This window comes from Lethenteron reissneri, chromosome 18 (genome assembly GCF_015708825.2).
Source record: "Lethenteron reissneri isolate LAM-NWPU_2019-01 chromosome 18, ASM1570882v1, whole genome shotgun sequence".
NCBI lineage: Eukaryota > Metazoa > Chordata > Hyperoartia > Petromyzontiformes > Petromyzontidae > Lethenteron > Lethenteron reissneri.
Window position 1 is genome coordinate 2,869,615 of NC_083796.1, and position 27,158 is coordinate 2,896,772.

The following is a 27,158-nucleotide window of genomic DNA, read 5'->3' on the forward strand; positions in this document are numbered from 1 at the left end:
ATGTCCTGTACGGCGCACAAGGGGATTGGTGGTGTGGCCAGGACCAATGGCAAAGGGATGCCGCGGTGACGAGATGTTAACTTCCTCGCCTCGTATACAGGAAGTCCTGGGTTCTATCCCGACCCTGACTCCTATATATTTGCATGTTTCTCTCCTCATGGTCGTGTAGATTTTTCTCCGGGTCCAGACGGCCGCAGAAGCGCATCTGAGAGTGCACGATGCAGTGGCCGTCTTTGTTCGATGGCTAGCCAAAATGTTGCAAATATATATTTGTTGCAAATACATATATATAAAATAAATAACCTCCGAATCCTTATTGGGACTGGAAAGATCTCCATTGAGCTAAGCAACTGTATTACCTGGACGACCACAACCCAAGAACCGCTGACAGTGGCGGCAGTCAAAGGTCATCGCAGGGTGGGAAGAGTGAAAGTTCACAAGAGCTAAAACAACAACAAATTATTTACACGAGCTGCATAACACAACTTCCTGCAAGCCGGATAAGCAATAAATAATGCTTAAAATCAAATAGCGTCACTAAAATCCAGTCACAGACAGAGATTTTCACCTGCACAAAACAAATTACATTATTTAAATTATTTGGCTGCTATAAATTTCCACACGATAAGCCACTTAATGAAGCTGTCACGATAAGCCACTTAATTAAACTCAGAGCTTGCATGGCTTTATCCTCACGGTCGCGTGGAATTTTCTCCCAGTCCTCGGGGTTTTTATGTCCACATTTAGAATCAACATCACACGTTTAGAGAAATTGGCTGCGATACATTTACACGTAATAAGCCACTTCGTTGCGCCATCATTCGTGGCCAGCTCGCTTCAGGAAAAGAGCTATACAGCTCAGTGGGCCTTACCTAGTAACATAAAACAAAATCGTTTCATTTATTTGGTATAGCCCTGTGAGCCATTCGGCTCTTGAATCGGGTGCAACTGCAACAAACAAAAACATAAACAAGAAAACATCTTAAAGTGACTATGTGACTATGTGCAAACAGAAAATCCAAGAAAAGACAGCAAAATATTGCAGAAAAAGTACCGTACACCAACGCTCTGTGCAAAAATCCCAGTGGGATGCAAGTCAAACAACAACAACCACAAGACAACTTAGATTAAGACCATCAGTCTAACTCCGTACTACAACAAACAAATATGGCCAAACCAAAAACACGTTTTCGAAATCACCAAAATAAAGCCATAAAAGCAATGTAACAGCGATCATAGGGACTGTGACCGTAAAGCCTTGAAACAGCCTCTTGGTGCAAGTGTTCACTATAAAGGTGGGTGACCAATACCACACCAGGACGCCTTTGTCTCCCCAGTGATGATGTTTACACACCGCACCGGGTACTCATTTAAAAGGTGAGTCAACCTGCAACCCGTTCAAGATATTTTTTCGCCAGCGATGTTGTTTGTGGGCTGTGATTGGAACCCCGGTGGACGGGTTCGTGGCGCAATGTGCGCTTGGCACGACAACACTGGCCAACACCACACACACAAAATCACACACGCTCACAATCTCACTATTAATTTGAAGAAGCCATCTGTCACGTAGCACGTGATAAGCAATAATTAGGGGTGCAAAGCAATAATTTATGGTTGTACATATAAGATGAGTAAAGTATAGAAAGACAAAGTCACGTGGAAGGGAAATAATAAAATAATAAAAATATCAAACAATAAAATGCTCACGACGTTTCGACTGCAACACAAGCAATCATCATCTGATGATGATTTGCTGTGGATTTTACACCTGATGATAATTGCTTGTGTTGCAGTCGAAACGTGAGAATTTTATTATTTTATTATTTCCCTTCTACGTGGCTTTACCGAAAGAACCAAGAATACGAATCCCTGCAGTCACGAAAGCTTTCAATCAAAATGTATAGAAAGGCACTGGAGTTTGCCATTCCCCTGCCGATGGTGACAGTGGCATTGGTGATGTGTTTAATGTGTCTTCTCCGTCCACTACAATGGTCTTAGTTGCAGATTATACCTCCCTTAGTAATGCCAAACACCGTGTAAGATAGCCTGGGCAAACTGGTTAAACGGGATCACCTGTGTAACAAAATGAACTCAAAACTCGTGATGTCAGGATGATGGTATTTACAAATTGCAAGGTCCGAGGCCATCATTACAAATGCCCACTAGGAGCGCATTTGTTTACATGCACAGTCCTCTGTGAAAATAATCTAGTTTATCACGATAAATCGTGTATCTCTTCTAAATTGCTGCTTATTAATTGCGTTTAAAAAATGTTAATGTAAAGAGTTGTTGCCAAGTTTTTTTTTTCATCCACAATATATTAACCTCGAGTATGAAACTTTACATCATAATACACACTTTAAAGTCCTCGATTTTTTTTCTCTCCCCTCAAAATATATATTTACGTCAAGTCAATTTCAACTGTAAAACGATGTGTTTGTAATGTAAAAAAAACCGAGGACGTTAATATAAAAACGCTGTAATTATATGCGAGGGTGCCAGCAGTGGCTGTGATGGCACGGGGCTGATCTGAGCGCGTACACCGCTCGCTCGCATTCCTCGCTTGAGCCGAAATGTGCAATCGCTGTCTCGTCTAAGTTAATAATTAAGCGCTCTAAAGCTGCTAGTTATTGACATTTCAAATTAAACTTACACGTCACCCGTGTCAATAGTGAGACCAGGTCGTGATACATCGCTCCAACTTTCTGCTCCCATCGTCATCCGTCCGATCACGGTCAGTGTTTTGTTATACTGTAATCATAAATTATTTTGCTTTCCGTAATAGCAACACGTATCTGGTGCAGTTCATGCTCTTGCCGTGTGCGTGTTATCTTTTGTCTGGTGATTAACGCGCTGATAGTTTGCTGTATTTTGAATGCGGTGAAAGGTAGTCGAAAGGGTCGCGGCCTAGCGGGCCTCGGTCAGCCTCGGTCTCGCTTGGAACACCTGCCGGCCAACCCCCCTCGCAGGTCCGGGTCGAGCGTGCGGTGTTGAGCGTCAATGTCTCGGCCTCCTTTACCGAGAACTCGCACTGACCACGAATGGGGAGATGTCCAGAGGATACGTGACAACAACTTGTAAGGGGCCCTTTGAAATCTCTTCTTTTATGGCAATTATTTGCATCTCCATGGGAAACAGCTACAGTTATACGCGGCTGTGGATTTTTTTGTTTTACCAATGTTGACAATTGGGATTTGGTTTTTTGTTGTTAAATTGACCCTTATGGCGCGTACAGTCGGTTAATCTCCAAATGCCACGGCGTGCGTGGAACGTAATCGCAGCCACAGTAACTCGGTGTCTCAATGCTGGGTCGTGCTTTGTGTGGAGAAACTAAACGGCGATCATTTCCCCTTTTTGCCGGCTGCACTCACACGCCGCCACTCGTCAATCTCACGGCCACGCGAACTGACCGCCCTGGCACATGAAGAACAAACATCTTCACTGCTTTGCACGAGGCCGCCTCTCCGCCGAAGTTGCCACCACCGTGTCCGCGTGACAGGAATTGGTCTGCACAGAGATCTGTTAACCGGCATTGTTGTTGTTGGACTTTGTTGCGAGTTTGGAGCATAGTTTTGAGTGACCATAGGCGAACTGAGCTATTTTTCTGCTCTGGTATGTGAAAAAAAACATTGCAAACGTACTTCTCCCCGGGGTCGTGGGGGTTATTTGGCAGCGTGGACATGAGTCCATACTCAGTACGGTAGGACAATGGAGTTCCCTGCACTTCGCTGCCCACAGCAGCCTATAACTCCTATTTTAGGTGTCGCGTTTTCCCATACAAGTGTAATAAAACGGGTCGACGACAAGGGACCTGTGTCTCCGTCTCTTTATTTCTTCGTTATGGACAGCTCGCGTTCCGCTCTCCCGGTCACTCCGCGGCACGTCGCAGAACTGACGTCCCCCGCGCCGCTCTCGCGCTTCCCCCCCGCTCCCGCGCACCGCTGGCAGACGGCGCGCTGGAAGCCGTCTCCGCGTCGCCACGTGGCCGATGGCTCGCGGAGACTCCCGACGTAGCCCAGCTTCCAGCTCCCACCAACTGACCCTGAGCCCCTTCCGGCTCCCCCTTATATCCCCTTTCCACGTCACCCAGACTCCGCCCTTCGCCACACCCCTTAAGAACCTTCCAGAAAATACCCCTCCCTTAACGCCCCCCGGCTCCGCCCTTAGACCCTGCCCCCGATGCTTCGTGGCGCCTGATTGGCTTAGGGGCTGGGGCGGCGAAACCCCACATACTCTCGCATTACATCACCCTCCCCCCTCCCACGGTGTAAAAGACTAGCCGTCCCGGCTAAATCAAGACGAGACAACAATGCGAGCGACAGTAACACCGTAACGGACAATCGGAATAAAGAACAACACACAACAATAAAAACGGTAGCAATCAATGGAAGGGAAGGGACTTTGATCTGGTACGGGACGCCAGTCCATCCTTCATGAGATTAGGGGCCCTCGCCGAAGAGCGGTGGGATCGACATCCCTCGCCGCTGGTGGAGGCCCGTCCGGTGCAGGATCCCCTGCGTCAGGTTGGCTCAAGGTCGCCGAGCCTGTGGGAGGCACAACAGGCACCTTCGGAGGTTGAACAGGCAAGGGGGGTGGCATGCCGGACATATCAGACACCGGCAAGGCATCTTTTGGGGATGACGAACCGACGCGAGGGCCAAAGAAGGACTTCAACCGGGAAGTGTGGACATACCAACGGCGCGACCCCACCCGGATGCGTGCGCACTGGGGACTAGGAACCTCAATCAATTCCACCGGACCTTGCCAAGGTCTGTGCAGCTTAGGAGAGGTCCCCACCGGCACCTGTGGGCAATTGAGCCAGGCCCGGTCCCCCACATGCCATGGCGATGCGCGTTGGGAGCGCCGAGCACACCGCTCGCTACGGGCCTGGGTTTTAGACGTGGCCAACCGTGCCGCATCCCGCACCTCCGTGACGCGGCGAACCGTGTCGCGAAAATATTCGGGGAGAGTCAGCGCGGGCTCCTTGGCGCACACACCCAACTGCACATTAACAGGCGGCACGTTCTCACGCCCGTACGTGAGAAAAAAGGTGAATACCCAGTGGACGCGATCGGTGCCATCCGGTAGGCAGAGAGCACCCCAGGGATGTGCAGATCCCAATCGGCCTGCTTCTCGCTAACCGTATGGCAGAGCATAGCCGACAGGGTCCGGTTCAACCGCTCCACCATCCCATCCGTTTGTGGGTGGTAGGGCGAAGTACGTATTTGCTTGGTGCCCAATGCGTCACACACATTACGCAACAGCTTAGACGAGAAGTTGCGGCCCTGGTCCGTAAGCAGCCGTTCGGGCGCTCCCTTGTCCATCACGTACCCGTATAAAAATGCCTCCGTGATGGATGACGCCGACTGATCGGGCAAGGGCCAAGCCATCGGCCAACGCAAGAAATATTCCACCCCTACCAACAGGAATTTGTTACCCCGGGCGGATGGGGGAAAGGGCCCAAAGATGTCTAGGGCCACCAGCTCGTTAACACGCGTTACCTGGATCGATTGCAAGGGAGGAACATAACGCTGTCTCGGTGGCTTCCGACGAGCGCACTCGGGACAGGCTTGAATGTCCTTGGCGACGTCCGCCGTCATGCTGTGCCAAAAATAGTCTCGCTGTAACGTGAACAAGGTTTTCTGCACGCCGAGAAGTTGTTACATCTTGGAGTACCCGAACCAATTCATACCGCAGCGCGACCGGAACCACAAAGCGCCAACGGCCCAGCAAAATCATCCCTCCACATGAGCAACCCGTCCCGGAGGGCCGCTCTGGAAAAGTGTCCGTAGACGAGTACCCCTGCGGCTTGCCCGCCTGACTCCGCAACGAGGTGAGTGATTCGTCCAACAGCTGCTCGCGGACCCACACCGAACGCGGCAAGTTCAACACCCCGTGAGCCGGCCCCGGACAGGTCGGGTCCGCGGAATCCGCCATCGCGGACATGACCAGGAATGGAGCGGAACACCACGAGAGAAACATCGTCGAGGAGCGTAGGCAAGGCAACGCCTCTCCCTCCGTCCACCGAACGGAGCGAAAGCGGACTGAAAGCGTCACGCGTAAACGCTCCAGTCCCCTCCTGCGCTGAACTCTTTCAAGTTCGGCAGACGATGGCTGCGCCCCGCGCCGCTGCCCCCATCAGGTTTATCCCCCACGCGCTAGGGTATCACGTGGTGCCATCAAAATGGCGGGAAGCCCAGCAGAGGCCGCAATGGCGGCAGATTCCTGCCCGAGTTAATCTTCCCCACTCGGCAGCGTGACATGTGGACGTCCCGGCGCTGTCGTTGGCGCGATGAGCGTCACCAAGGTGAGCAGTACGGCACGCAGCGAGTCGATTTGCTCCGCCACGTGCCGCCAGCCGTCGTCAGCACCCGGGGAAGAAGACGGCCCGGCCCCGGCGACCACCTCTTGCGCCCTAGCAGAGCCGCCCGTAGCCGCCCCGTCCGGGCCCCCCGCTCCCGGGACCGCCAGGTCCTGGGTGAGCTCGTCGTCGTCGGAAGACGGCGTAGGCGGAATTTTTTTCTTGAGATGCTTGGACATGTCAAGAACCACTTCTGACCCCAATTGTAATAAAACGGGTCAACGACAAGGGACTGTGTCACCGTCTCTATATTTCTTCGTTATGGACAGCTCACGTTCCACTCTCCCGGTCACTCCGCGGCACGTCGCAGACCTGACGTCCCGCTACCGCGCCGCTCTCGCGCTTCCCCCTCGCTCCCGCGCACCACTGGCAGACGGCGCGCTGGGAGCCGTCTCCGCGTCGCCACGTGGCCAATGGCTCGCGGAGACTCCCGATGTGGCCCAGCTTCCAGCTCCCACCAACTGACCCTGAGCCCCTTCCGGCTCCCCCTTATATCCACTTTCCACGTCACCCATACTCCGCCCTTCGCCACACCCCTTAAGAACCTTCCAGATAATACCCCTCCCTTAACACCCCCCGGCTCCGCCCTTAGACCCTGCCCCCGATGCTTTGTGGTACGTGATTCGCTTAGGGGCTGGGGCGGCAAACCCACATACACACGCATTACACAAGCACTATCCAAGCGCAGCCCTGCTCATCTTCCAAGACTGGACAAATTCCGGATAATTTGGCCATATGCTCGACTGTTTACTTAACTATTCAGCACTTAGGAAGTAAGGTTTGGTGGAATACTCACACACCCACTGTTGCAAAGTGGCCAGGAGAATGCGTTCCAATCGTTTCCTGAACCTGTCTGTGCAGAGTGAGGACACTTAAATTATATGCCCACATATGTGTGGTGGATGTTCTCAGGGTATTCAGGCTTCCTCTCATATGCAAATTATAGAAATATAACCCCCCCCCCAAACGTGCTCTTGCATAAAACTGCTGAAAATTGCTTTAAGACTAAGTGAGGCTTTTCAAGATTAGTATTTTTATAAGTGTTATGTAACAGCTTCATATTTTAACATTCAACACAATTTGAGAGGACATATGCTTGTTTACACGAAAGCTTATTCAATGGTGTTAACAGATTCACATACTCCCTTTAAGTTGCCTTCACCCCTTTGCCAGCTGTCACATGTTAAAAGGTAGCTGTGCAGTGATAGATGTGAAAGGCTTTTTGGAATTCTACCCTTTGGAATGTGCATTCCTCTGTAGGCATTTGACACACATGTAAGCTGCCTCTGGTGGTTTAAACGCAGTGATTTGGCGATAAACAATACAATTTGGGTTTACATATGTAGTTTATCTCAAAACCTTCAACTGGAATCTATCAAGACATGGCTAAGACAGAGTGTGTGTCTGGCTGTACATGCATACACGTTTTGTTTCTAATCTCAGTAGTTTATTTAATAGGTTTTGTCGTTCAGCATAATGTGGATAAGATTGAAGTTGGAATCTGAATATTTAAATGTTTACATGTTCATGATTACAAATGCATACTTTGTGTCGGTGATCTTCCATGAGGTTAGGGGCTCTCTGTAATAGCCGTAGCCTGAATGTTCACTTTTTTGGATGGTGTAGCCATCCACAAACCTGCAATGTTGAAAATTAACTGCTTTGAATCATAAGGGTTGTCTGGAGCTTGCCTACAACTCCGTGCTTACCTCTCCTCTGTCCACTTACCTGTTTGCGCGTAGCCAAAAGTTAAATTTGCTCTTGCTGAATAACCTCTCTGTATTGGATTTTGAAAACGTTATTTTTATTCCCTTTATAAAGCACTGGCTTTGTTTCCATGGGGAGTGTTTGATAAATGTGCTTCAATAAACATGCAAAAATGCCACAATAGTCTATAAAACCTTTGAATTATGCTGTACCTTTCGTGCATTTCGAAAGCTGCAATTTGCAATCATTTGCCATCTATTCGTATGCAATGAAATAGATTGCAAATGATTGCAAATGATTTGCAATCTATTTTCATTAGATAGATTGCAAATGATTGCAATCTATCAAATGAAAATGGGGTTTTGTGTACACAAAGCAACCATATCCAAGTAAACATGAAATGTTGGGCCAATGCTGAGTCATTGTTAGTCCAATGGTTTTAACCACATGCCAATATTACCCATGCATTTTGTCAAATAACTTGTTGATTTTTACATGAGTATAACAGCTAATTTGAATCGACATTTTAATGGCAACAGTGTGATACAGCTTCGGTAATATAGTGGTCAGTGTGGATGCCTATGTGACAGCTTAAATGGGATCAGGGTTCAATCCTTTTGACACTGGGTCATGTTTCGGGTTTATTGCCAAACACTGATGCACAGGATTTGTTAAATCTTATAGCAAACATCAGTAATTTAAAGATCGATTTCTACTAAATAATATACGTATTACCATAATATTGGTCAATGTACGGTGACCTAGAGATTTATTTCAAAAGATTTCTTGTGTATTTTGTCGGCTCTTACCTTGTCTTGAGTAAAGAAAATTGGGTTCGATTGAACAATATTTGCATGTTAATGTGATATGTTAATTGCTTTTAACATATAGAGTGTTGAACGTCTTTTTTTTGTACCTTGAAATGTAATTATGAGGGTTGTACATTGAAGTAACACATTCTTGAAATGGGCCAGACACATGTCAAGTGCTTGGAATAGGTCCCTGTCATCGAGTTAACTTTGCACTATCAAGGCCTGTGGATTCATATCTGTCATTTAACTTTACTTCATCTCAAATTAGTACTATTGTCGGTGTAATTGTTTTTATAGCAAATAAAATTCCCCCGAGTGAAGGCATCGTATATTGGTTTAGTTTTCACTCCATTTTGTGCAAAAAAAGTGGTCATTGACGGTTATAAATGGAATTAATTTGCCATTTTGCAACTTTAATGAGACTAGTAAATGCTGCCAGATTAAGTATTGAATATAACCATGGAAACTGTTATGCATGTGCCTTACAGACATCGTACTCTGACTGAAATTCAGAATTATGCTTGTTTTCACATTTGGTCTCATATAATATTGATGTAGGTAATGTAAACACGATCTTTAAATAAACAGTTTTCCCGTCTTGTTTATTCTGCAAATGCCATATGCCCTTGGGACTTTGTCTCTGTCCTAATTTTGACATGTGACTTCAAGGAGGGCAATTCGGGGCAGCTTGTATGTACTAAGACATCCATGTGTCACCTGTGATTTAGTATGTGCAGCTCCTAAATGAATCCCAGAACAGAAAATGCAATTTTAGAATGTGTAAATCTTGTGATGGTAAAATTGTCTGGTGCTGTGTTGCAATTGTTATGCTACAACATCTCAACAGCATCAACATCTATGGGGTTTAATAAAAAAAGAAACTGCGCGATACATAAAATGATGCAGGTTTGTGTAACTCTTCCTGCCTGCCATATGTTCTTTGCCCTGTACAATATGTTATTTATCAGTGCGTTCTCTGCAGTTGATCATTCAGGACATGAGAAGGCACCCTGTGGTTCAGACAGCAATTCTTCGCTGTTGGAAATGCCGACGGCCACTAATGGACTCGAGCAACTTGCTGAGCTCGCATGGAGAACAGCTGGTAACGACCACATGTATCCTAAAACCATGGCCCACAGTTGCATGTAAATACTGGCCAAGGCTATGGCCAAATCACAGTTACCGCATACTGATTTTTTATGTTTGCCGATTTCTAAAAATCTATGAACCATTCATTGTGCCAGATGATTTTACTTGGCAGTGTTTGTATTGAAACCGGCGCAAGGTCAGTTTTACCTCATTGGCAAATCTTTACAGAACCCCCGTGATTGTGAAGGCAAGTGTGAGAGAGAGGACGAGAGCTCCATCTGGTACATCAACCAAGAGAACGTCCCCTCCTGGCTGACGACAGAAATGGACAGGGTATCTACGCTTTATTCAAACTTTACACACTTTAGGAAAGTAACCATGTTTGCTAGATATGCGCACACATTACAAAAACATGTTAGTAAAGTATTTTAATATAATGCAACAAAACTCTAACTCGAATAGACCACATTTTAATAAAGACCTTTAAGGGATATCTCTTTGTACTGATTGTTTTTATTTATATAATGTACTCACATGTGGCTTTCAAAAATATTCTATTTTAGATATTTGTTATGAAGCAAACAATACCTTTGTCAACAAACCACGATGAATCATTTATGCACTTCCCCAGTGTTTTTCACAACAAGCGTGCTGTATTCGCGGATAATGAAAATGCTGATTTCCGTTTTCATAACACTCACCGTGTTTACGTGGTAGAGGCAGCACTTAAACCATCGTTTCTGTGCTTCTGCATAGAGCAAAATATCCTGATATTCCACAGTAACATGATGAAATTGTATAGGGAAAAAAGTTATTGAAATGTAAATATTATGCACATATCTCATACCTGCACATGTGCACTTCTGTAGAACACATACTGAATATGTGTTTTTTTTAAGTTGATGACCATCCTTTTTGTACATTACAGTCATAACTCACATGACCTCTGCGGCTGATGGTGGCAATTTTCAAAAGCTGCAGTGCGTTATGGAACGAGCTTTCGTGTACGAGAATAGCAGAGCCCTGCTGACAATTTATGCATTGTGACTATTTGTTTTCCATTCTGCCGGCTTGCAGGGTCAGTGGACAAAGGGTAAGCTTCATTGCCCACACTGCGGTGGCCGTTTGGGATCATTCAATTTTGTAATTCCCTCCAGATGCCTATGCGGTGAGTACATGGTCCCCGCTGTGCAAATCTGCAAGAGCCGAGTGGACTACGAACTGACTTCCCCACCAAACTCAATCGACGCGCAGTCGAAGCCCGATTTCATTCGGAGGGACCTGTGCCCGGCTGTGAAGGACCCCTTAACCGAGCCACCGCAGTCACTTCCCAGCAAAACGAGCTTGGAAGCCTGTTTACAGCGTTCTCTGTGCATGCCGCAGACTGAGCAGGGCAAGGCTGAGAGGTGCACAATCGAGAAGATTCTTCAGGCGTCGGTCCCGGCAACAGGACCTCCTCCCACACATGTCGTCAGAAGGCACAGGAAATGCTTCAGCTTGGACCTGAGAAACAGTGGCGGGAGTCCTCCTGCCGTTTACTCTCCCCTTGCATACAGGCGGTCGCGGAGCGCGACGGCGGTTTGGGGTAAGAGGGAAATTGGGAGCTCTCCCTGCATGTCCAGCTTGCTGGCTCACTTTCACAGGGAGCCTGCTGATGGTGAACGATCGGCCATTCTGGAAGATGATCAGGAAAACACGCACACTCGGCGGACTCTGTCCTGCTCCGCCATGTGTGGCGTGACCGGCTCTCTCCGGAATCGGGCGCGGAACGATGACGATGACGGGATGACGCTCAGGAGGTCGGACGGAGCGGACGGGACTGTTGGGTCGGCATCAGGAGTGGCAGCACGGATGTTGTTCAGCGACAGCAGCAGTGGCTCTGGCAGCGAGTCTGATTGTGAAGATGAAGCACAGCCCTCTGTTGCCCTTGAGCGGCCACGGTTGCCCTTGGAGTTTCAACGGAATCGTGAATTCCTGGAGGCTGACGCGGAGGAACGTGTGCAGTCCGAGGTATTTGTTTTATCCTCTTGGAACGTTGTGCTTGTTCACTGTTCACCCATGTAAAAACGATTCTGCTTGCGTTAGCGAAAAATGTTAGCGTAATTGAATTAATGTAATGTGATTTATGTAGCTATAAATTTAGATGTAATACATTTTTATGACGTATTATTGAAAGTAACTAATGGGTAGTTCCACAAATTGGGCAAATACAATCTCACATACAGTAACATTTAAAAAATAATGCATACAGATTGCTATGTAAATCATCTGTAGTTTTCGAAAATATGGATTATTTATGGGCTAAATCAATGGTCGCTTGGTATTTTTAATGCGTTGATGATGAAGTCAATTTGTCCGAGTATGGCAAACACCGTAGTATTTTTGCCTAAACATTTTTCCCTGATCCGAAACACGCCGAGTGTCTCCCAATTCCGTGGTCTGTACACGACTCATCTATTCAGACTCGCCTTGCCATAAAATCAATTTTTTTAAATAAAAAAAATTGTTCCTTTACTTTTGAATACTTTTTATTCGCCACCCACCTTTCTGATACTATTCATTGCGCACGGTTGCACTTTATTTTACTCCGTCAGTGTTAGCCACTGAGGTCGTGACGGGCTTCTGTTTTCATTCCTGTTGCTATATGCCCCCCTGTACCGTTCCCGTTCCGTTGTAATGTGCACTGATGCCCTCTTTATTGAGGGCGATATTGGCACGTAAATAAAGATGTATTGATTAATCAAACATGCTATACCCCAGTAACAAAGCTGATTCATGATTACACTAATGATACCCCACATTTTTAAAGTGGTTTAAATGTGCATCAGAAATAGTGGATCTCCACTGAGGACATTGTAATAAATTACATGTGCTTTGCTGCCAGTTTGGTTGAGAATAGAACAAAAACTACGTGAATGTTGTTTTTCCCCTTTTTTTTGACAACAAAACACAGGTGTTAAGGTGTTAAAACACCAATCTGAAACCTTTTACAAGGAATTATGTCTGCATTAACCACAATGCTTGTGGTCAGAATGCAAAAAAAAACATACTCTCATAATATATGCATTGTCCTTGAAACTGATTGGTCCACACCAGAGACAGCTTTCTTTTCTAGCCTAGTCTCAAAACGTAGCTGCTCACCCCGAGCTTTCATTACTCTGATAGTGCTTCTTTGGGCTGTACACCTTTTGGCGTCCTCTGGTCTAACACCGTTTGAGATGAGGCTCCAAAGAAAGCTGTCTCTGGTGTGGACCAATCAGTTTAAAGGACAATGCATATATTATCAGAGTATGTTTTTTGTTTGCATTCTGACCCCAAGCATTGTGGTTAATGCAGACATGATTCCTCGTAAAAGGTTTAAGTTTGGTGTTTTAACATCTTAACACCTGTTTTGTAGCCAGAAAAAAGGGGGAAAACCTATTATCATATTTTGGTACTGGCAAAGGAGGTCCCATGATCTACGTGAATGTTGTTGACGGATAACTACTTACAGTGTAGGCACGGCATTAGAATATACGGCACATGGCACTGAGGGGGCATTGCCATCTGTTACATGTTCCATGCAGGAGAGAAGTCGCATGAAGAGAGTTGGAAGAAATCGGCGCAAAGGAGATCGATGGTTGCAGAAAAAGCAGGATACGGACAGAGGAAAGGTCAGATTCCTGCACGGCTCGGTGGGATTACAGCTCATGGTTAGGCATGTAACGATCTGTCCATTCATTGATTCAGCGTTTGAAACATATTTTCACGTTCACTGTACGTGTGTCAAGTTGTGAGTTTAAGATTCGTATATTTACGGGCACATACAAATATTTCCTTGGTACGAATGAAACATGTCTAACAAAGCAATCAAGGCAGACAATACAATCAAGACAAACATTCTTGAATCAATATGCGACGTTGCATTGCCGTTTTGGTGGAGGGTGAATCATCAATGCATGCCCAATGGCTATAGTCCTTTGAATTAAAGCAGTACAACTCTTGAATAAATTCATCAAGAGGATGTTTTAACTTAACAAAGGTGGATGTGAAAACACAAAGTAATGCAAATCCACTGTTAGAAGTCACATGGTGCGATATCTCTTAAGCAATGATAATTGAGAATAGGGCAGCTAAAACGATAACGCTTGACCTGAAGATGTGTACACAGAGCAGTGCAGCGTGAACTAACTTGCTGTTTTAAGTGTGGCCTAAAGCTGTGTACATAATGGTGCCATTCAAGTCGCCATGAATTGGTTTTATAATTGTCCACCCCAAGATAAATTGAAAGTGGATTCAGGATAATTGATTTCTTATCTAACTGTAACCTTAGTGGCTGTAACCATCATGACCTTTCAGGTCGCAGCTGAAAATCACTGGCATTGCATGCGCTCGGTAGCACGGTGGTGTCCGTGCGTTAGCGAGAGAGTGATCCGAAGTGTTTTCTATAAAGCATTATTGTGATCAATATAATATGATGGCAATCCATGCAAAGTAGTTCTCAAATTTAGCACGCTTGAGTCGGCGCTCTAAATGTCACGTCCACTTGCTGGGGGAAACTATTGACAAGTGTCGTTGCTTCGCTGCCACATATGGAGGGGAGCTCTCAGTTGCTACCTCAGTCTGCTTGATGTGAGGATTCATTGCCACGCAGCTAGCTCGATGGGTTAACCCTGCACTCGAAGAATGCAGTCCAGTCATTCTCGCCATTGTTTGTTTATTTCCTTGTTTCTCTTTTACTGCAGCTACCACAGTCATTGTTCTCATTAATCTAACCCCTCGATACGTCTGCCGATATCAGCGACTCTTCCGACTAGATCGAATGTTTATTCTCGTCCGCATACACCATGTTAATTTGCCATATCGTCGGACGTGACAATTCTCTTCTTACTTCTTTCCGCGTGCCGCTGGACTATTGAACGCACTCCCGTCAACTATTTCCCCACGTTGCAATAGCCACGCTCAATGTGTTTGTTTTCTGCCACGCTATCACAAGTACCCATTCTTGCCGACCTTTGGACCTCTGCTCAGCAACTGCGATAAACGAGACCAGTTTGCGTATATCTTAATGCACTAATGGGGGGGGGGGGGGGGCCACGTTTCACTCTCAAGGACTTGATTGATTGAATGGCCTTAATGGGAGTAGGCAGCAGCGCTGAACTGGATAGGCTTTGTCAGCTGTTGTGCTGACTCGATTTGAAACCTAAATGGAAGCAGTCATGATTAATCCACATCGTATGTACATTAACATGTGTTGATAAGCACACTACACCAATGTGCAAAACACACATGTTCAGCATTACGTTATACATATTGTGCAACATGGAAGAATGTAACGTTATACTGCTTGAACTTAGGTAGCATTATAATATGGCCATATCTCAAAAAGTGTGCTTTTAGTTGATATTATTTTATAGTAATAGTGGGGCGGTGGCGCTTTGGTTAGCTCACTGCGCTGTGAAACCGATAACCACGCTGGTCAGTGTGGGTTGGTGTTGGGAGCACTCAAGACCAGGTCTGATATCACTCGCTACTGATGGTAGCTGTGACTAGAAATCAAACGAGTTCAGTGTGCTAACCAGCGCGTTACCACTCCACTGCACTATCAATTAACAAATATGTAGAACATAAGCATGATTAAGTGGACAACATGTCTCTTTGTATATCCGTCTCTCCGCATAACAAATAAAAAAATATCTTATACAACCCATCAGCCGCACGGCCTTCTGGAAGTGCATAATATCAGCATCGTTGTTTCAAATACAAGCAATATGCTGGACTATTTTCGACATGCATTGTCTCATGCGCAGTCAGGCTTGCGTGAATAAATGCAATTAAACGGCCGATCTTACAAGCAAGGGCCCCTTTTTTACGATGTGGTTCCTAGTTTTATGCAACATTATATAATACAGTAAATAACTAAAAATAATCGTGAGCGTCGTGGAGTATATAAATAACATAAATTAGCAGACAATATATGTCCCTTTCATACATCTGTCTCTCCACTTAAATATTTAAAGGATTCTTTACGCGACCCATCAGACACATAGCCTTTTGGAAGTGCATAATTTCAGCAGCAGAGGGTGATCGATTATTGATACCCCTCTCATCCATAATGCACCTCTTACTTCTAAACACGGAATTGAACATTGTGAAAGTGATGGCTGCATACCTTGCATAGGAGAGTGCTAAAAGATTTAATGATTGTATTTAGATTTATGGGAGACGTGTGGAGTCTTTGAAATGAGATGCTGTTTTCCATCTAATTTTTCCATATTATTTTGATCCTAGGTACATTCAAGCAGCATAGCATTACGTTTCTTCGACACTGCATAAGCTATCAAATGTAATGTAATGTTGTCATTCACCGCTGGCTTTCGAGCCACCTTGCCCAGGCGTGTCCCCACGTGTCGCGCAATGACCGCCGCGCCCGCTGCACGCACGGCGCTTCCCGTCTCCCAGCGTGCCCAACGCGACGGGGACACGGCGGAGGAGAGTGAAGGCGACGCCGAGATGGAGGGTCACACGTGCGCCGTCTGCCTGGACGTCTACTGCAGCCCCTACCTGTGCCACCCGTGCCGCCACGTGTTCTGCGAGACGTGCCTCCGCAGCCTGGCGCGCGACAACCCGGGCAGCACGCCGTGCCCCCTCTGCCGCGTCCTCATCCGCCGCGTCACCTACCAGCCGGGTAACGGCGACCATAGGGACAGCTTGATTTGCCCTCTGGGCGATTCGATGCGTCGTCACGATTCGAGGTCGTGAACCTCAATGGTAGATTGTGTCCGGAGATTTTGCATCCTTTGTGTATGCGGACACATCAGTGCTTGACGTACTCCACTGTAGATGCTTGCTTGCTGCATTTTCCCCAACAGCTGTTACGGCTGTATATGGCTGAAAGTTGGCACAGTGGGAAGCACAGTTGGTGCATCTGCCAGTCATCTAAGTCAATCCTTGGCATCTGGGTCTGTTGCTTGACCTCTTGCCAGCGGGCCTTCGACACTTCACATGGTCTCAAAGTGCACCTAGCATGGCACAAGTGTCGTGGTGACGTCACTGCCACTTAGTGGTTAACGTTGGTTGTTTTATGTCTGTATGCATGCCTATCTATGTATTATATATAGGCAGTTTGATGAAGATGGTAATTTTTCATGCTGACCTCCATAGATCCTTGCTAACAGCTCTTTTTCTGTGAGGCTAATCAGGGGCTGTTGTTGTGCGTGTGTGTGTGGTCCGTGCGATAGTGTAGCGGTGGGCGCACTGCGCTACAAACCCAGGGACCCGAGTTTGATTGCTGCTCACTTCCCTAGGTCGGCTTAGCCTCATATGAGCACCTGGTGTGGTGTATAAACATCGCAACTCGGGAGACAAAGGCGGCCGGCGTGGTGCTGGCCACCCACCCTCTCGTGTGCTGCCCTGGCCTTCATAGGTGCTGGCTAATGGCACTTTTCCCACCAGTCTGTTAAGGCTACATGGGGGATCTTTGTCTTTGTGTGGTCTGTGCAGCCCTCGACGATGCGGCAAAGCTACTGTTCCCACGAGCGTATGTGGCACGCAAGCGCTCCGACCTGAGGCTGCACGGGCCGGACTGGCCCCTCCCGGGAAGGCAGGGGGGACTGCGCACGATCATGGCCTCCCTGAGAGGTACGGCACTGTCGCACAGCCCACGCCAGCCTCATGCGATGGATCTGCACGCATCACACAGGGCATGCGGTGGTTCTGTAGTTGAGATTTCAGCCCACGAGAGGGGCAGATAGAGAGCTAAATGACGCAGTGGATGAGCCCTTGTTGGCACCTCGCAGTTGTTTGTTCAGTAAATAAATTATCAGTCGTAGTTTTGGGAGATGTTCACGGATTGAAGATTCCATATTTATTAGGCATGTAACACTGCCTTGATTCTTGTGCTCACGATACGTCATTCAAATAATGTGTGAGAGAACGAAGCAGCACCGACAAAATCGAATGCATGGAACTGGCTAATACTGGAGAGGACATCATTCTTCAAACGAAACAGAACAATTTGAGAGTGCAAACTAAACAGTACCAATGATTTATAAAGTAGTACATTATTGATTCGAATTGTGACCCCGCACAGTGAGAATTTAATTAATCACTTTGTCTATATTTCTCTGACCATAAAGACTTGAGCAACGGTGGTTACCTTGTGACAGATACAGGTTGTTTTTATTTGCTGTTTAATTTTAGGGAATTTTCCAATCTTGAGATTTTCATTACGGGACACAAGCAGTGCCCCACTGTATGTGTGTTTCTGCATATTTTACGTGAGACACAACTCGTAATATCAAAGCTCAATTTGAGTCTCTCCTCCACGCATTACATCCGACAGGTCCTCGTGCGCGATTATGCGCTCGTCCACGTGTGTGCGAGATGTGTCCTGTCGATTTGACGACAAAGCTTACCTTTGTTTACCGATGGAAATTTTCCGTTTCAAAAAGCAATTATGTATGAATTTACTTCAAAGCTTCGACTAAACTCTTTCATTCAGCTCGACTGAATGGAAATATTTATAGCATACTAAGGCCGAGGTAGAACTGAGCTCGGTGTAAGCTCATAAACTAGTAGAACATAGCTTTGCGCATTACAGGTAATTTTGGCATACTTTTACAAATGATTTAAAAAATGCCCACCCTGATAATTACTGCCCGTGGGTTGTGTGCGTCAATATTTTCATTATTTTTCAATAGTGTTGCATTCGAAGAGAAAGACATTACCTCCTATCCATGTCATATGAGATCCTATTTCCGAACAGTTACTTTTGCTTTGATCTGTATAGTGGGGCATGCATACGCCAGGCAAAATGAGTTTTCTAATGGAACATTGGTTCACTTAATTGTTAGATTCGCCTTTAATAGACGTACACCATCCTGAATATATTCCCTTGAACGAAGGTCTGTGTCTTGTGGACTGCAGTAATTTCATACTCGCCATTTTGATCATGTAGTTCATTACAGGAGCATTTTACAGCAGAGCGTTCAGTCCCGTTGTAATTATAACCAGTGCTATGTTGCACCGCAGCATAGGAGTGTAATGTGCATCAGCTTTTAGCATTCGCAGTGCAATGTCAAGTGAAAGCGACAGATCTAACCTAACATTGCACAATGTTGTTTGTGTAATAGCTTAGCTAATGAACAGACTCGCGGAACTACTAAATGGCGAGTGGCTCAGACGCTAACGTTATTACTTACGTGCGCAATAACCCAGAGCATGACAGTAATAGATTCGGAGTAACAATCTAATCTCGTTTGCAAAAGTTTTTAGCAGTCACCTGTAAACGCCTATAATTTAAATGTCGAAGACTATGGATGGTTTTATTAAGTTATCACTACTTGTCATTGCTGTGATACGGATGTGAAAATGCTGGAACGAAACTGCCGCTGTCCTGGGTCACTGTCTCAAACCAGGCGGTGTCTGAATGAATTAGTTAGCCCGAAAACAACAGGGTGAGACGTGGCAAGACACGGCAGTGGTGCCAACTACTGTGAGAGCTCATCTTGTCGGCTAGGAGCATTAGCCTCCTGACTTGCGATTTTCTTGTCACGGGGAAACCGAGAGAGAATCTTACCGTGACCCTTATTCCTGAGTGGCATTTTTCATCCGGAATGGAGATTATAGCGGGAAAAACGATTGCGCTGCAAACGGATTATTGTGATCCTGGGCGTAAATCTCAATAAATGACAGGGCAATGAACGGAGCACACGCTGTAATACTGTGTTTTGTGTTTTTTTGCGTGCGTTTTAAAGATCCAAAGCTGCCATTAAGAAACAGCCGACATGGGCTTTTCTGATTTTGTGTGATTCCGGTTCGTTGATTAAAGAACGCTGCGAACGCCAAGCAACAAGCAGCTCTATGTTGCACGTAGAAAAGTATGTAAATGTTTTGCAACCCCTCGTGATTTGATAAATGATTGCGATTCATGGTCAGTTTTGAAATTCATATTGCGATGTACCCAAAGGGTACTGAAAAACAATGCAATACAAACAAATACAAATGATCGTTTCTGACATGCATGCGGCATTAGCATAAAACGTGTGCAGATCCTTAGCATAAATGTTGCATTAGCATATCATTTGCACAAATCATAAATAATTGATGCTCTTACGCATCATTCGGTGCATGTCATGAGTGTAAGAATAAGCTTTAGTCTATGAATTGATCCGTGGGGTACATGTCTTATGCAAACGAGACGAGAAAAAAAATACATTCTAGAATGGAATTGTGACCCCGAATCGTGACGGTTCATCAAATCGCGCAAGGCAGGAATTGTTTCCGCGCCTCTCGTGGCGGCAGCTCGGGGGGACACCCCGCAGCGCCACAACGCCGCCCGTGTGCCACCGCCTGACAGCGCTAATCGTGGACAACCTTCCGAGTTGCAGGAGCGAGCGGGCGTCCCGGCACGCAGCTGCGCTGGCATCTCCCGCACGCCTTCCGCCTGGACGAGGATGAGGAGCAGAGCCGAGGCTGGCTGGACATGGACCGCATCATCATCTACGTCTATTCCATCAATTGGCTCATTGGCTTCGTCACCTTCTGCTGCTTTTGCTACCTGCTCTTCACCTCCATATTCTAGGGGCAGGCAACGGTGGGGGGGGGGGGGGGACCCCTTGTCCCCTCCCCCCACCCCACCGTGAGCCGTACCCACCCCCCAGGTTTATTTTGTGCGGCTACGTGAGACCTAATACTTTGAAACGGCCCCGAAAACAATGCTTGTCGTCTTGCAAGCATCTTCGCCACACAAATCGGGTACTTAAAGAGGAAATAAATTATTCGACCTGGAAACACTGTGTTTCTGATTTTAGCGCGTATCGACAGTCGGTCAACATGCGCATTATTTTAACGCATCTTTATGAAATAACGCTAAGGTGTGCGTTCACGTGCGGCCCGCCAAAAATATTTTCAAAGTCCTACATCGCTTCCTGCATTGAGTAAAAGGTTTTCCATGCCGGTTTTGCGGGGTGGATCTTGGCGGCCGGTTCTGGCCGCGTTTGCGACTCGTGTACCTGTGGCAGGTAGGAGCTTCGTGGCCTTAAGTTCTGAGGGAGCATTGCCGGGAGGCTTGCGTGAGTCATGGGCATTCATGGTTTCGGGTGGTTGAAGATGACAGCCTTCTCGTGGCCTACCCCGTTTTGTGGAGTAATGGTCATGCCGCTGCAGTATTCTTCCCGTGGGTTTTAGCTGGAAGCTTTTGTTCATTTTAATATGATTTTGCTTGAGCCTATTCAAATGAAATTTAAACAAAAAAAAACATTAACTCAAATTGAACTTTTTTTTTAATTTACCAGGTAAAGCCCACTCAGCTATATAGCTCTTTTTCAAAAGCGACTTGTCCACAACTGATAGCTGAACGAACTGGCTTATATCATGTGGAAATTTATAGGAGACAAATCCTTTAAATTAATGTTTCTAAATATGGAGGGAAAAACCGGAAGACCTGGAGAAAAATCCACGCGACCACGAGGAAAACATGCAAATTCAAATATACACAGGCATCAGGGTCGGGATCGAATGCACGACCTCTTTCATACCAGGCGAGGTAGTTAATGTCTCACCATCGTGGCACCATTATCTTGTAGATACATGTCAAGGCGATGTCCCAGGCTTGCAAACACTTCACTCACCGGTGACTTTTGAGTGTGCAACTTCATTCATGAGAAAAAAGACAAATGTTTAAGATCATTACAATAGATAGCACTCTGCTAATGTGGCTGTTTTAACATTGAATTAAAATTGAAGACTGGTATAACAGTCCCATAATGGCACACGTGACCTTAGCTTTAAAGTACAGTCCCATAATGGCACACGTGACCTTAGCTTTAAAGTCTATTTTCTCATTAATGAAGTCCAAGAGTCGTGCTGGACACCCCAGAACACAGCCTAGGTACATATCTACAAGATATTTGTTAATTGGATTACGTAAAGGACTACGTGATACAACCGTGCAGTTTTGGTGAAGCATATTAGCTATTTACACGCCTTATTTACAAATATAAACATAGTGATTACTTATGCGGTAGGCTTTTATTATTAAGATAGGGCTTATGCGCACAGCATGTCTGAAGGGTGGTTGGGATTTGTCTGTGACACACGCAGTCCCTGCATCTGGGTAAGCATGGATTGCCCCCGAGAAAAATTATACAGAGCACATTCAGTCGTCGAGTTCTCCAGTCCACAGCACAATGTTTGCTTGTGACCTCGTGTTTACAAAACATAGGGAGTGAAGTCTGCAGTCACAATTTCAACGTATATGTGCATGGATATGGTGGCAGTTGTTGAGTTGCATTGTTTCTCCCAGCCATGGGATGTTTTGTACTTTGGCTTGCAGTTTAGTTGCAATATATTGAAATGTATATTTTTTATGTTTAGTTCTTATTGAGGGTGAATATAAATATATACACAGTAAAATAGACTTATTTTACAATTATTTGCTGCAGAATGCCCTAATGATAAACCTTTGCTTGCTCAGCAGTTGTCCACCGCACAAAGTGTGCAACGAACAATTATGATCCGCATAATTTCTTAATTCCCAAATTGCAGGTGGTTTCCAAATTGAATAGGTTAAGCGTCCAATTTATGGAAGATTTAAGTACATAGATAACGCCCTTCAACTGGAACCTCTGATTCCATGAAATCTATCGCAGGAATTATATTTGGTTCAATAAGCCCTTTGGACCACACTGAGACGGGGAATATGTAAGGGTGGCTGCTGATGCGGTTGTCTGGCTTGACCATCTGATTGTGAAATTGTAGTCGTTGCTCGGCATCTACGTCATCAGCCATTCCAGAGGTCGGCGACTCGAATAACAAGAAGAGCCATTTCGAATTTGGTAAGAAAAATTCTATATTTCAAGAGGCCGCAATGCACGTGAATCCGAGACAATCCCGAATAAATATCGTTACGAAGCAGTGCGTAATAAGCCGCGGGTTGCCGACCCCTGCCCATGATAAACTGAGCTTTCCATGGTAAACTGGACTCTCATGGTCAGGCATCGGCAACCAAAATAACAAGAAGAGACATTTTGTTCGGATTCGGGATATATAACATAAACTCATTGTTTCAAGAGCCGCAATGCGGTCATTAAAGAGCCGCATGTTGCCAACCCCTGAGCCATACGAAAGAAGAAAGGGGTGGCCAAAACTGTCTGTTGAAAACAACTGCAATGAGCCCGCACAGGAGTCCCTCTCTTGGCGATGCCACCCAACAAAAGTGGAAGGAAAGGCAAGTTGTGGAAAGATGGACAAACAAGGTGGATAGATGCAGGGGTACAAGTTCAAGAAGAGAAAAGGATTGAGAGTGAACGAATCGTTGATGCTGGCTAAAGAAAGAATAATGGGAATTTGTTTGGCCCCATCCTTGCTAATGAGCTGAAGGAAGGGACAGATATTTGTGGTTTATCTATATAATGCCTCAAATAACGAAACGAAGCGCTCATGCCTTGCAAGTGGATGCAACAGAGCTGATAGTACCATTTATTTTTTTGTAGACTTGAAACGGCCTGCGAATGAATAGCTGATTATAACGAGCTCATAATGGAAATAGACGCTTCGAAGTCCTGTTGTGTTTTTTTGTGTGTTTACACACTCCAGATAAATAATCCACCCATGTGGGTCAACTGCATCATCTCAATATAGCCCTGCATAGGCAGCATTGGGTGCGTCAACAAGGCAGCTCGTGGAGGACGCTGCCACTGGGCAGATGGAGGCAGTCGTCCTCCAGCAACAACGGAGGGCAGAGGAGCGACGCTCACAACAACGGGCGGAGTGCCGGGCGACTAAAACGCAGCAAGTTGGCACAGTAGGGGGCACAGGTGGTGCATCTGCCATCGTCAAACCATGAGATACGGCGACGGCTTTGGGAGAGATCTTCATGCAACAGTGAATAGATTACGGCTGCTGATGATGATGTTGAGACGCATTGTTTTGTCGAAGCAACCTCGGGTGATTTTTTCTTCTCTTTTTCTGAGTGTCATCATCAAGTTAAACAAATGCTGCCGAGTTGCCATATGACGATGCCTGATGGTTCTACATTTTATTTAATATTTTTGCTTACGAAGCGGACACTTGTCTGTTATTTTATGACTTGCAAACCACCGTGACGCCACGTAATTATTTTACGCGTATATTGATTTTGGTATATTCGGTAGAGGGTCTGGCAGCAGTTGCAAAGAGTGCTTTAGTACCATTAGGTTGCGTGTATGGTTTACTTTCAGTAAGTACATAAGTGTTTTATGGCACCATTTTAGTCGGCGTGTAATGATTTAACCAGCCTCCAAATTTGATGAATTGGTATAATTTGGGAGCATCATTCAGTCCGTGGATCGATTATTTTTTTTCTATCGTTTGTATTTTGCCTCATCTCGACTGTCGTGTGTTTTGTGTATTGTCAGTTCCTAAAGGTAACATTGCATACATTTCGGCATAAATGCTACATTATTCTTGCGCACACATTTCAATAAATGTACGGTATCTTTTAAAAGTAGGAATATATTTTTAAGTGATTGAATTGTCCACGTTTACCATTGACACTACACAGGTTATCCAGTGTTTGTTGCTACGATTCGATGTTTACTGCAATCAGCTACGCACATTTATTCCGTGCCATCATGCCACCGTTATCGGATAATTTAATCTCGTGAATGCTTTCACGGCAAATTCATGTTGCCAGTACCAAATTTCTGTTGTGAATACGCGCCATTTCCAGAAATGTTCGACTATTATTTCTGCTGTAAAGGCAGCGCTAATGATGAACGTCGTAGCCGTTATTGTTTCTGGTTTGTGCTGTGTGCACCAATGCTAACACCAGTCCCGTATTTGTTTTTTTGTCCCCATAGTATTACGCCTTGGGCAGTACATATACACATGTCGTTTTCTTAGTAATACGTTTACAAAACTGCCACCCTTTGCAAACAACTTGGAGTTGCATGATATAGTAAAATAAACACTTTGCTTTCAAAAACAACACGTCTAAGTGTGACGTTTTTGGCCGCTTTGGGAAATTAAGGAACCCCCCCCCACGCTAAAGTGTGGTGCTGTACCTTAAGCGACCTCCATTCGCTTTCATAGAGACCAATTAAAGGAAGACCATTCACTTTAATTGAGGTCTATTTAGATGATATCCCACGGGTTCTATCGCAATGAAGCGTCCTCCACTGCATTACGCTCGGCATTGCGTTAACCCTTTGCCTAGCTTCAAGGTTTGGGTCGTTGCAGTTTTATTACGAAAGGTGCAACAGAAAAAAACCAATACGGAGCGATAGCACTGCTGTGTAAGATGTCATTAGTTTGATTTACGTGTTAAACATATTGGTTGTTAACGTGAGCACTGACAAACTGGTGGGGGGGGGCTGATAAGTGGGCAAGTAAACGTGGAGAGATCGATGCTTGGAATTACGCAGAGGACAAGGGGAGAAAGAAGCACGTGGATCGTGGAGCGCTGCTTTCGGCGTCATGTCGACTGTTAAGGGAGGTAAAGTGGCTTTTGGCAGGAACCGTTATGGTCAGCAGGCATGATGACCGATAGGCGAGACTTGTTGACGGAAGCCGAAGGAGAAGGCACCGGAGAAGGCAACCAGTGTGGAGGTGGGAGCGATGCAAGGCCGTAGCCATCGAGTCAACATTGGGGGGGGACCAAATCTTCCAGGGAGTCTAGGGATCACCCCCAGAAAAAAAATCTAAGTTTGAAAAATTATTTCCTGCCATTTCCTGCTTAAAATATTTTTAAAAATTCACTAACACATAGGATGGGTTTTACTTATTTATTTATTACAATAATATCTAATAGTGTATTGTATTACATTGCTCTGTTTTTTCTTTTTTTAACCTTTTCTTGTTTCATTGTATGTAATGGCAGAGATTAGTCGATTAATAAAGTACAACCATAACCACAATCATAAAAACAGAAATCTATAGCAATATATTTGGGGGGAAATTTTGAGCCTATTTGAATATTGGGGGGGATGTGTGTCCCCCAATATATATTATAATTACGGCCTTGGAGCGATGAGATGATGATAAGGCGCCACGGGTGCGAGATCTCACCATGCCTGGAGGGTGCGTGGATTCGATACCGACCCTGACGATGCCTGTTGTGTATTCGGGGTGTGCATGTTCTTCTCCGTGGGCGCGTGGTGTTGCCCTCCACATGTTTAGAAATTACATGCGTTGAGATGATTCCGCTGCTACTGTAAATTCCCACGTGTGATGGTATAATGTAAGTCACCTCGGTGAGCTATCATCACGGTATGGCCAGGTCGCCTCTGAAAAATAGCTAACAGCTCAGTGGGGCTTGATCTGGTCAAATGAAATCGTTTCTAGAGATGAGTCTATGTGCAGACGTGAGACGGACTGTGCCATCGCACAACCATCAGAGATGGTGACCACGTGGATAGAGCTTGTGGCTCGCGATGATGTAATGCGGTATTAACTGGGCGATGGTGTGTGTGTGTTTATCTAGTGTTGGCTACGCACCCTCTTGTGTGCCCTGCCGGCCTGTATAGGCGCTCGCTAACAGCACTTGCCCCAACATTCTGTTAAGGCTATACGTTGGATCGTTGTATGTGCATCGATGCCGACCGTTGATGTATCCAAGAGCGTGAATCGCTACCTGAGATTTGTGCAGATAACTGCATGGTGTGCGTGGATCCTTGAACGGTAGCTATGAACCCACGACGGACCAGATATTTCACTCGTTGATTTCGCCAGAAGTGTGCATAATTTTAGCGGTTCCAGATTCTGTATAAACTATAAGATCTTTTTTTTTATTTTACCAGGTAAGGCCCGCTGAGCTATGTAGCTCTTTTTAAGAAGCGATCTGGCCACAAATGATGGCTCAACGAAGTGGCTTATCATGTGGAAATGTATAGCAGCCAAATGCTGTACACGCGTGTTTCTAAATATGGAGGCAAAAAAACCGGAGGATCTGGAGAAGACCATGCCAATTCCAAATATACTGGCACCGTCAGGGTCGGGGTCGAACCCACGACCTCCTGTACAGCAGGCGAGTTGGTTAACATCTCCCCACCGTGGTGCCAATGATGGGGTGGGGAAGTGAAACTCCCATCACCTGACCGCCACGCCACGGTTATCATGCATTATGTGGCCAACAATAGTGTATTACGCAATAACCACCTGAAATCAGTGGGGTTACGTAATTCACCTGTATCGGCCATATAAATACATCGGTATTACGAAAGTTCCAC

General features: G+C 45.8%; 1 protein-coding gene across 1 annotated transcript; it reads left to right on the top strand.

The window, feature by feature from the left end:
- RNF180 (ring finger protein 180) lies at positions 1-25,697 on the top strand. The gene is made up of 9 exons (XM_061553310.1): positions 1-7; positions 2,682-2,734; positions 9,863-9,982; positions 10,198-10,302; positions 11,047-11,979; positions 13,536-13,622; positions 16,411-16,636; positions 17,452-17,589; positions 20,340-25,697. The coding sequence occupies exons 1-9, from the start codon at positions 1-3 to the stop codon at positions 20,531-20,533; spliced, it is 1,863 nt and encodes a 620-aa protein (XP_061409294.1). The 3' UTR covers positions 20,534-25,697.
- Positions 25,698-27,158: the final 1,461 nt, after the last annotated feature.